At 36.4% G+C, this 12,500-nt stretch overlaps 1 protein-coding gene across 1 annotated transcript in view; it reads left to right on the top strand.

Annotated features, from left to right (window-relative positions):
- The window catches only part of engl (endoglin, like), a 31,606-nt gene that overhangs the window by 3,038 nt on the left and 16,068 nt on the right, over positions 1-12,500 (top strand). The window contains exons 4-9 of the mRNA XM_056449915.1: positions 1-112; positions 3,555-3,723; positions 4,255-4,399; positions 7,273-7,465; positions 10,737-10,861; positions 11,108-11,263. The exon at positions 1-112 is cut by the window's left edge and continues 63 nt beyond it. Coding sequence (XP_056305890.1) covers positions 1-112; positions 3,555-3,723; positions 4,255-4,399; positions 7,273-7,465; positions 10,737-10,861; positions 11,108-11,263 — 900 coding nt within the window. The remainder of the gene's footprint in view (positions 113-3,554; positions 3,724-4,254; positions 4,400-7,272; positions 7,466-10,736; positions 10,862-11,107; positions 11,264-12,500) is intronic.

Here is a 12,500-nt window from a genome sequence, read left to right on the forward strand (position 1 = left end):
CTCCCGCGGCGGCCTCGAGTGCTGCTGCGCTGGGTTCTGCAGCGCCATGCCACCGTCACCTCCCTCACACACACTACACATGCCAACCGGGTTTACCTGCGGCTGGGAGAGGGTACGACACACACACACTGACACACACACACATACCTGAAGAACAGCTTTTCTGATCACACTCATCCTAATGTCACTCCTGATTAATTTCTGATCACACTCATGCTAATGTCACTCCTGATTCATTTCTGATCACACTCATCCTAATGTCACTCCTGATTCATTTCTGATCAAACTCATCCTAATGTCACTCCTGATTCATTTCTGATCAAACTCATCCTAATGTCACTCCTGATTCATTTCTGATCACACTCATCCTAATGTCACTCCTGATTCATTTCTGATCACACTCATCCTAATGTCACTCCTGATTCATTTCTAATCACACTCATCCTAATGTCACTCCTGATTCATTTCTGATCAAACTCATCCTAATGTCACTCCTGATTCATTTCTGATCAAACTCATCCTAATGTCACTCCTGATTCATTTCTGATCACACTCATCCTAATGTCACTCCTGATTCATTTCAGTTCACACTCATCCTAATGTCACTCCTGATTCATTTCTGATCACACTCATCCTAATGTCACTCCTGATTCATTTCTGATCACACTCATCCTAATGTCACTCATGATTCATTTCTGATCACACTCATCCTAATGTCACTCCTGATTCATTTCTGATCAAACTCATCCTAATGTCACTCCTGATTCATTTCTGATCACACTCTTCCTAATGTCACTCCTGATTCATTTCAGTTCACACTCATCCTAATGTCACTCCTGATTCATTTCTGATCACACTCATGCTAATGTCACTCCTGATTCATTTCTGATCACACTCATGCTAATGTCTCTCCTGATTTGTTTCTTATCACACTCATGCTAATGTCACTCCTGATTTGTTTCTTATCACACTCATGCTAATGTCACTCCTGATTTGTTTCTTATCACACTCATGCTAATGTCACTCCTGATTCATTTCTGATCACACTCATGCTAATGTCTCTCCTGATTTGTTTCTTATCACACTCATGCTAATGTCACTCCTGATTTGTTTCTTATCACACTCATGCTAATGTCACTCCTGATTTGTTTCTTATCACACTCATGCTAATGTCACTCCTGATTTGTTTCTTATCACACTCATGCTAATGTCACTCCTGATTCATTTCTGATCACACTCATGCTAATGTCACTCCTAATTCATTTCTGATCACACTCATCCTAATGTCACTCCTGATTCATTTCTGATCACACTCATCCTAATGTCACTCCTGATTCATTTCTGATCACACTCATCCTAATGTCACTCCTGATTCATTTCTGATCACACTCATCCTAATGTCACTCCTGATTCATTTCTGATCACACTCATCCTAATGTCACTCCTGATTCATTTCTGATCACACTCATCCTAATGTCACTCCAGATTCATTTCAGTTCACACTCATGCTAATGTCACTCCTGATTCATTTCTGATCACACTCATGCTAATGTCACTCCTGATTCATTTCTGATCAGACTCATGCTAATGTCACTCCTGATTCATTTCTGATCAAACTCATGCTAATGTCACTCCTGATTCATTTCTGATCACACTCATCCTAATGTCACTCCTGATTCATTTCAGTTCACACTCATGCTAATGTCTCTCCTGATTCATTTCTGATCACACTCATCCTAATGTCACTCCTGATTCATTTCTGATCACACTCATCCTAATGTCACTCCAGATTCATTTCTGATCACACTCATCCTAATGTCACTCCAGATTCATTTCTGATCACACTCATCCTAATGTCACTCCTGATTCATTTCTGATCAAACTCATCCTAATGTCACTCCTGATTCATTTCTGATCACACTCATCCTTATGTCACTCCTGATTCATTTCTGATCACACTCATCCTAATGTCACTCCTGATTCATTTCTGATCACACTCATCCTAATGTCACTCCTGATTCATTTCTGATCACACTCATCCTAATGTCACTCCTGATTCATTTCTGATCACACTCATCCTAATGTCACTCCTGATTCATTTCTGATCACACTCATCCTAATGTCACTCCAGATTCATTTCAGTTCACACTCATGCTAATGTCACTCCTGATTCATTTCTGATCACACTCATGCTAATGTCACTCCTGATTCATTTCTGATCAGACTCATGCTAATGTCACTCCTGATTCATTTCTGATCAAACTCATGCTAATGTCACTCCTGATTCATTTCTGATCACACTCATCCTAATGTCACTCCTGATTCATTTCAGTTCACACTCATGCTAATGTCTCTCCTGATTCATTTCTGATCACACTCATCCTAATGTCACTCCTGATTCATTTCTGATCACACTCATCCTAATGTCACTCCAGATTCATTTCTGATCACACTCATCCTAATGTCACTCCAGATTCATTTCTGATCACACTCATCCTAATGTCACTCCTGATTCATTTCTGATCAAACTCATCCTAATGTCACTCCTGATTCATTTCTGATCACACTCATCCTTATGTCACTCCTGATTCATTTCTGATCACACTCATCCTAATGTCACTCCTGATTCATTTCTGATCACACTCATCCTAATGTCACTCCTGATTCATTTCTGATCACACTCATCCTAATGTCACTCCTGATTCATTTCTGATCACACTCATCCTAATGTCACTCCTGATTCATTTCTGATCACACTCATCCTAATGTCACTCCAGATTCATTTCAGTTCACACTCATGCTAATGTCACTCCTGATTCATTTCTGATCACACTCATGCTAATGTCACTCCTGATTCATTTCTGATCAGACTCATGCTAATGTCACTCCTGATTCATTTCTGATCAAACTCATGCTAATGTCACTCCTGATTCATTTCTGATCACACTCATCCTAATGTCACTCCTGATTCATTTCAGTTCACACTCATGCTAATGTCTCTCCTGATTCATTTCTGATCACACTCATCCTAATGTCACTCCTGATTCATTTCTGATCACACTCATCCTAATGTCACTCCAGATTCATTTCTGATCACACTCATCCTAATGTCACTCCAGATTCATTTCTGATCACACTCATCCTAATGTCACTCCTGATTCATTTCTGATCAAACTCATCCTAATGTCACTCCTGATTCATTTCTGATCACACTCATCCTTATGTCACTCCTGATTCATTTCAGTTCACACTCATCCTAATGTCACTACTGATTCATTTCTGATCACACTCATTCTAATGTCACCCCTGATTCATTTCTGATCACACTCATCCTAATGTCACTCCTGATTCATTTCTGATCACACTCATCCTAATGTCACTCCTGATTCATTTCTAATCACACTCATCCTAATGTCACTCCTGATTCATTTCAGATCCCACTTATGCTAATGTCACTCCTGATTCATTTCTGATCACACTAATTCTAATGTCACATCTGATTAATTTCTGATCACACTATTTCTAATGTCACTCCTGATCCATCTGTTTTCCAGATCCCAGCATGCCGAGTGAATGTCGTCTGCGCTCTCTGTTTGTGTCGCAGAACTATCAGGCCTCAGAGCTGCAGGAGCAGGAGGTTCACGGCTGCACACCGACAGACGAGTCCACAGAGATGGAGGTGCACATCATCCGACTCTGGTCATCCGGCTCTGGCCTGTGCGGGTGAGTTCTCTAATTTAATATTGAAAACTCTCTTTCGGAAAACTCTGGCCAGGCTGAACATAGTCCAAAACTCCAGGTACAGTGTGATTGTGTGGACACTACAACCAAATTTTCGCTTGCAAAGTGCATGTTGTTTTCCCCTATGTGATTGGCCACCACGGCTGGGTTCACACCAAATGCAAAAGATGCAAAATTCATGAAAAATGCATCGCTTATTCCACATCGTTCTCACTACGAGACAGTAATCCACCTCTCTCCTCATGTTTGAATTGACTTGTATGCAATTTACTCACGAAAACACTTAATTCCACAACTGGAGTGAACTTAGTATAAGTGTCATTATTGCCTCCTGTTGGTTTGGAGTACGCTTAAAATGCACCACAGAGCGTTTTTATGTGGACGGAGATTTTTTTTTTTTTAAACTAAAGCGGGGACACTCTTTATAAAAATACCTGTGTACATGTGGACATGGCCTAAATGACGTGTGTTTGTGTGTGCATGTGTATGTGTGTGTGTTTGCGTGTGCATCAGCTCTCTGCAGGTGGAGGTGTCTGTCTCTCTGCTGCCCCCAGTGGCTTCTTCTGCTCTACACAGGGTTGTTCTGATCCTCAGCAGTGCAACGGCAGTCAACTGGGCTTTAGTGGCACCACAGGTCAAAGGTCACGTCAGGGTCTATGTAAGAACAGATTCAGTGATCTTTACAGATTTTTTTTGTTTTCTTTTAAAAGTCTTACATCTAAACCCTGTAATCCCCATGAACAGTGTTGGGGAAAGTTACTATTGAAAGTAGTGCATTACAATATTGAGTTACTCCTCCCAAAAAGTAACTAGTTACGTTACTTAGTTACTTTTTATAGTAAGTAATGTGTTACATTACTTTTGCATTACTTTTTCACACCTGGCTGAGTTTTTTTTTTTCTTTTTTTTTTTGAAATAGAGGAGCTCTGCAATTAACGATGCACTATTTAACCTGAATTTACCTTTTAAAAGGTTAATGTTGTCTTCTGAGAACTTGACCTGACCCCAGAGCTATACATGCCGTATATGCAGATTAATGAAAATTTAAAGAGCCCATATTATACATGAAATAGGGTCATATGTAGGTTGTAAGGGTCTCCAACAACAGTCTAATATGCATGCAAGGCCAAAAAACACTTTCATGGTCTTATAATCTGCATTTATTTTTACCTAATTATCCCAGAGACTCCCATATGAATCGTTCAGCGATTCATTTGTTCCCAAACCCCTCCTCAGCGCGAAGCTAATCTGCGCTGATTGGACCGATGACAGCCTGCTGCGATTGGTCGACGACACTGACAGGCTTCAGCGCGAGACAGAGTGAAATGGCCATGGAAATGGCCAGCTGCTAATCAACAATATTAAAGTAGTCACAGTGCATACACGCTTCACAGTGGATTTTGGCTGCCAGTGGGTGAATGTAAACACAGACGATGGACTAAAAAATACTGACGACTAACTATTTTATTGAGCAAAAAGTCCAAGAACTGGCGAGGAGATCTCCTATCCCATCACAGTCTACCTGCTCTTTTCACACACACACACACACACACACACACACACAGGGCCGGCGCGTCCATACAGGCGTCGGCGACACCTCCCTCACCACCCGCGTCCTCAGTTATATCCGCGAATATGATCATCCTTTGCCTAGAGCGGCAGTTCAGCTTGCTCCGGTGCTACACACACACATAACCCTCTGCCCCAGAGAACACAACACACACGCCTAGAGCGCCAGTTCAGCTAGCTGGGTGCAATTTAGACACCTCACCTCGAACCTGAGCTGAACTATTTTGAAACTTGACCATTGCATGTGTGTAGAAACAGCTGACGATCCGTAAACAAAGCAGCACGCGTCGCGATTTCACGTGGCTTTACACGCGATATGAGAATATAAAGAGTTAACCTGATACAGCACACGCGGTTACAAGTAACAAAACACAACTAAATACATAATTTGCAAGATAGAGTAAACGAGGCAATAATTTTAAATGGCACGTACTTACACTTGTGAAATGGGGGAAGAAACTGATTCATGATGCACTGATCCGTGTTCTGACAGTCTTTACAGATTTAAGCCTTTGCTGGATATTTCACTTCACTTAGAGCTGTGTTACACACTATATGGAAGAGCATTTTCAAAAACCCATAATATGGGCTCTTTAAAGCAATGCGTTTGCTACTTTTGTACTTCTGTACTTGTGTCTTATTAGTGAAGTAAAATCACTGTCCATTCAGATAATCCTCTTTCCCTTTTCTTCCATGTGTTCAAGATAAAGAGAATACTTCTCTCGCAGAAATGTAATGTCTTACTTTCTTGCTTTCCATCTGTCCCTGCATTCTCTCATTGAGTGCAGGATTGAACGTGACTACGATCATTTCAATTCAGCAATTTATTTTTTAAAAGCAAATTAACTAAACTAAAAAGTAACTCGCATTACATTTAAAAAAAAAAGTAACTCAAATATTATTACCTAGTTTTTAAAAGTAATCCGTTCAGGGCCAGCCCAAGCCTTCAGGGGGCCCTAAGCAGGATTTTATTTGGGGCCCCTTGGTGCAAACAATATGAAAAATTATCGTAAATTTTTGATAATTCGCACACTTTAAATTTAAAACATGCATTATTGATTTTATTTGCTGTAGCTGTGTTGCTTATATCATAAAATATTTGTGTTAAAACAATTCTAAATATTGAATTTTTATATGACTACTTGCCACAAAACTAAACAATTAGACACAAAACATTAATTTTAGCTGTACTTAGTGTTGACAGAAACAAAAACAGCTGGAAGTAGCCGGAAGAAGGCTACTTATTATTATTATTATTATTATTATTATTATTATTATTATTATTGGCAGCATGGTGGCGCAGTTGGTACCACAATTGCCTCACAGTAAGAAGGTCGCTGGTTCGAGCCCCGGTTGGGTCAGTTGTCAGGTGGAGTTTGCATGTTCTCCTCGTGTTCGCGTGGGTTTCCTCCGGGTGCTCCGGTTTCCCCCACAGTCCAAACACATGCGGTACAGGTGAATTGGGTAAGCTAAATTGGCCGTAGTGTATGTGTGTGAATGAGAGTGTATGGGTGTTTCCCAGTTATGGGTTGCAGCTGGTAGGGCATCCGGTGCATAAAACAGATGCTGGATAAGTTGGCGGTTCATTCCACTGTGGCGACCCCTGATTAACAAAGGGACTAAACCGAAAAGAAAATGAATGACATTTTAATTGAATGTATTTATATAAATGGAAAGAAAGATTATCATAAATCCCCTCATAAATTGTATAAATATGGAGTAAAACATTAACGAACAGAGTAAAATTAAATTCATTTAAAGAAATGATTATTATTTTGTTACAAAATCAATTCTTTTGTTGACCCCAAGGACCATCAGTGAATACAATAAACTTGGATCAGAGAAGAATTCATTTTTTACCATTAACACTACAATATCACAGAAAATCAAAGTTAAATTAGCATTTATTATAATCACTTTGCTGATTTTACTGACAGAAATATACTCCATCTGGTGTTTCAGTCGTCCCACAGTGTTAGTCTGCCGTACAGAAGTCAAGCGTCTGACCTCATCATGACCAGCACCGTGACCTCTGACCTCCTCAACACCCCTGACCTTCTAGAATGGGCTAATCAGAACGGCTTTCCCAAAGTGACTTCGTACACCGAAGCTGATCTGGCCAATCGCTTCGTCGTCAAGTTAGGAGAAGGAACAGGTGAGCCAGAGTTTTAGTATTAAAGTTTACTGGTAACATTTCAACTTTATTCTCGTAACATTTAGACTTTTTACTCGTAATATTTCAACCTTTTTCTCGTAACAGTTCAACTTTATTCTCATAACATTTCGAATTTATTTTCATAACATTTTGACTTTATTCACATAATATTTCAAATTTATTCTTTTAATGTTTCAACTTTATTCTAGTAACAATTAAACTTGTCTCATTGCATTTTGCCTTTATTCTCTTAACAGTTCAACTTTATTGTCATAATATTTGGACTTTATTCTCAAAACATTTTGACTTTATTCTTATAACATTTTGACTTTATTGTTTAAAAATTTCGTCTTTATTCTCATAATATTTTGACTTTATTTTCAAAACATTTAGACTTTATTCTCATAACATTTCAAATTTATTTTCATAACATTTCTACTTTATTCTAGTAACATTTCAACTTTATTCTTGTAATATTTCAACTTTATTCTCGTAACGTTTTGACTTTATTCTCTTAACAGTTCAACTTCATTCTCGTAAAATTTTGACTTTATTCTCGTAACATTTTGACTTTATTCTCGTAACATTTTGAATTTATTGTCATAACTTTTCGTCTTTATTCTCATAATATTTTGACTTTATTCTTGTAACATTTTGACTTTATTCTTGTAATATTTCGACTTTATGTTTGCAACATTTCGACTTTATTCTCGTAACATTTCGAATTTATTCTCATAACATTTTGACATTATTCTCGTAAAATTTTGACTTTATTTTTCGGAACATTTTGACTTTATTCTTTTAATGTTTCAACTTTATTCTAGTAACAATTCGTCTTTATTGTCATAACATTTCGTCTTTATTCTTATAATATTTTGACTTTATTCTCGTAACATTTTTACTTTATTCTCAAAACATTTTGACTTTATTCTCATAACATTTTGATTTTATTCTCTTAACAGTTCAACTTTATTCTCATAACGTTTCGACTTTATTGTCATAACATTTCGTCTTTATTCTCATAATATTTTGACTTTATTCTCATAACATTTTGACTTTATTCTTGTAACATTTTAACTTTATGCTTGCAACATTTCGACTTTATTCTCGTAACATTTCGAATTTATTCTCATAACATTTAGATTTTATTCTCTTAACAGTTCAACTTTATTCTCGTAACATTTCGAATTTATTTTCATAACATTTCTACTGTATTCTAGTAACATTTTTACTTTATTCTTGTAACATTTCAACTTTTCTTGTAACATTTTGACATTATTCTCGTAAAATTTTTACTTTATTCTCGTAACATTTTGACTTTATTCTTTTAATGTTTCAACTTTATTCTAGTAACAATTAAACTTTTCTCATAACATTTTGATTTTATTCTCCTAACAGTTCAACTTTATTCTCATAACATTTCCACTTTATTGTCATAACATTTCGTCTTTATTCTCATAATATTTTGACTTTATTCTCGTAACATTTTGATATTATTCTCGTAACATTTCGAATTTATTGTCTTAACTTTTCGTCTTAATTCTCATAATATTTTGACTTTATTCTTGTAACAATTCGATTTTATTCTCATAATATTTAGAATTTATTCTTGTATCATTTCGACTTTATTCTCACAACATTTCGACTTTATGCTTGCAACATTTTGACTTTATTCTCGTCACATTTCAAATTTATTTTCATAACATTTCGAATTTATTCTTTTAATGTTTACATTTTATTCTAGTAACAATTAAACTTTTCTCATAACATTTCGATTTTATTCTCATAATATTTCAACTTTATTCTCGTAACATTTCGACTTTATTCTTGTAACATTTCAACTTTATTCTTGTTACATTTTGACTTTATTCTCATAACATTTCCACTTTATTCTCATAACATTTCGATTTTATTCTCATAACATTTCAACTTTGTTCTCATAAAATTTCGACTTTCTTCTCGTAACATTTCGACTTTATTCTCATAACATTTCGATTTTATTCTCATAACATTTCAACTTTGTTCTCATAAAATTTCGACTTTCTTCTCGTAACATTTCGACTTTATTCTCATAACATTTCGACTTTATTCTTGTAACATTTCGACTTTATTATCATAACATTTCCACTTTATTCTCATAACATTTCGATTTTATTCTCATAACATTTCGACTTTATTCTCATAACATTTCGATTTTATTCTCATAACATTTCGACTTTATTCTCATAACATTTCGACTTTATTCTCATAACATTTCGATTTTATTCTCATAACATTTCGACTTTATTCTCATAACATTTCGATTTTATTCTCATTACATTTCGACTTTGTTCTCATAACATTGCAACTTTCTTCTCATAACATTTCGACTTTATTCTCGTAACATTTCGACTTTATTTTCATAACATTTTGACTTTATTCTCGTAACATTTCGACTTTTTGCTCGTAATATTTCAACTTTTTGCTCGTAATATTTCAACTTTATTCTCATAACATTTTGACTTTATTCTCGTAACATTTTGACTTTTTGCTCGTAATATTTCAACTTTTTGCTCGTAATATTTCAACTTTATTCTCATAACATTTTGACTTTATTCTCGTAACATTTTGACTTTTTGCTCGTAATATTTCAACTTTTTGCTCGTAATATTTCAACTTTATTCTCATAACATTTTGACTTTATTCTCGTAACATTTTGACTTTTTGCTCGTAATATTTCAACTTTTTTCTCGTAACATTTCATATTCATTCCCGTAACATTTAGACTTAAATCTAGTAGCATTTAGTCTTCATTTTTGCAACATGTTGACATGTTTTTTGTAATACTTCAACTTTATTCTCATATTACGACTTTGTTTTATAACATTTCAACTTTATTCTCATAATATTTCGACTTTATTCTTGTAATATTATGACTTGAATTTCATTATATATATATATATATTATTATTATTATTATTATTATTATTATTATTATTATTATTATTATTATTATTTTAAATGTGGCACTAATAGGCTGATTTAATTGTAAGCAGTTTACCTATGCACATATTCTTTCATCAAAATAACGTCCCTTTAACTACTTCTGATTGGTGTTTACTGGCGTGATCAACCTGTCAATCACAGCAGATCCACCAATAGCAATCCACATCTATCTAATAATTTCCCTTAGACATAATGAAGAGTAGAAAAGAGTGTGTTGTTCACTAGTGTGTGTGTGTGTGTGTGTGTGTGTGTGTGTGTTTATAACAGTGTGTTTTGTAATGTTCAGACTCTGATGATGCGTCTTCAGTCTGGCATCATCAAGATGACATTATGATTGACAGCCCTGATGCGCTCAGCTATCAGTGTGAAGGCGGAGCTCTGACTGTTACCGTTGATACGCAGATGCTGAAGGTAACAGACACACACTTTATGAGCCAGTGCATTAAACATGATACACAAATATGAGTGTTAAATTGAAAAAATTACAAGTGGGAAGTGGAGGAAGAACAAGGAAGGAAGCTGGCAGAAATCTTAATGAAAAAAATAATTAATAATGCATACATTCATAAAATGTGGCCTGTAATAATACTGATCTGACCTTGAACAATACTGATCTGAGCTGTAATAATAACGCCCAAATGTCTGACCTGTCTGCAGACGCAGGTTTGGCCGGTGACAGCGGTGACCCTGCGAGATCCAGAGTGTAAAGCTGAATTTAACGGAAGTCACTTCCTGTTGGTTTCCCCCGTCATTTCTTGTGGGACGGAGGGAGAAATGGATGAAGCCAGTGGAAGAGTTCATTACACAAACACAGTGAGAGAAAAACATTACTGTATCTGCTGAAGCATCACACTTGTTTCTCAAGACATTTTGTGTTGCTGATTTAAAAAAAATAATGGCTCTGGTTTTGCTCTAAAATAAAATGAATTCATATAGAGTGTTGATATACATTTATATACAATGGCAAATCAGAAAAAGCGGGGCCAGTATGGAAAATGCAAATAAAAAAAGAAAGTGGTGATTTCTAAATTGGACTTTGACTTGTATTTCACTGCAGACAATATAACAAACAATATTTACTGTATTACTTGTGATTTTCATAATATACATGTATCCCAGTTTTGGTTCTTGCAACACATTTCAAAACAAGTTGGATTAGTAAAGCATTTCCCACTCTGTAATGTTTCTATTCCTTTTCACAACACTTAAAAGACGTTTAAGGACTAAAGAGACCAAGTGATGAAGTATTTCAGGTGTAATTTTGTCTCAGTCTTAAGGTGAGCAACAGTACAGAGTCTTCTTTGTCGCATTTTGCACTTCAAAATGTGCCACACATTCTCTATTGGAGACAGGTCGGGACTGCAGGCGGGCCAGTCAAGTACCTGTATCCTCTTCCTCCGCAGCAGGACTTTGTAATGTGTGCAGAATGTGGTTTTGCATTGCCTTGTTGAAATATGCATGGAAAAGAAGGCATATATTGTGCTTTAAAAATGGTGCATCACAGACGTGCAAGTTACCTTTGCCAAGGGCACTGATACACCTCCATACCAGGACAGATCCTGGCTTTTGGACTTGTTGCTGATAACAGTCTGGATGAGCTTTTTCTTTTTTGGTCCAGAGCACACGGCATCCATTTCTTCCAAAAAATTCCTGAAATACTGATTCATCTGACTACAGTACACGTTTCCACTGTGTGATGGTCCATCCCAGATGCCTTTGAGCCCAGAGAAGTCGACGGCGCTTCTGGACACTGTTAGCATAGGGCTTCCTTTTGGCACAGGACAGTTTCCACTGGCATTTGTGGATGTAACTTTGTATTGTAGTACTTGACAAAGGTTTGCCGCAGTAGACCTGAGCTCATGTGATGATATGGCTTATAGAAGAATGAGGATTCTTGATGCAGTGCCGGCTGAGGAATCGAAGATCACGGTTATTCAGCTTAGGCTTGCACCCTCATCCTTTACACACTGAAATTCCTCCAGATCCCTTGAATCTGTTAATGATGTTCAGCACTGTTGAAGGTGAAATATCCAAATGTCTTCCTCTCTTT

This window comes from Danio aesculapii, chromosome 3, assembly GCF_903798145.1.
Source record: "Danio aesculapii chromosome 3, fDanAes4.1, whole genome shotgun sequence".
NCBI classification, from domain to species: domain Eukaryota; kingdom Metazoa; phylum Chordata; class Actinopteri; order Cypriniformes; family Danionidae; genus Danio; species Danio aesculapii.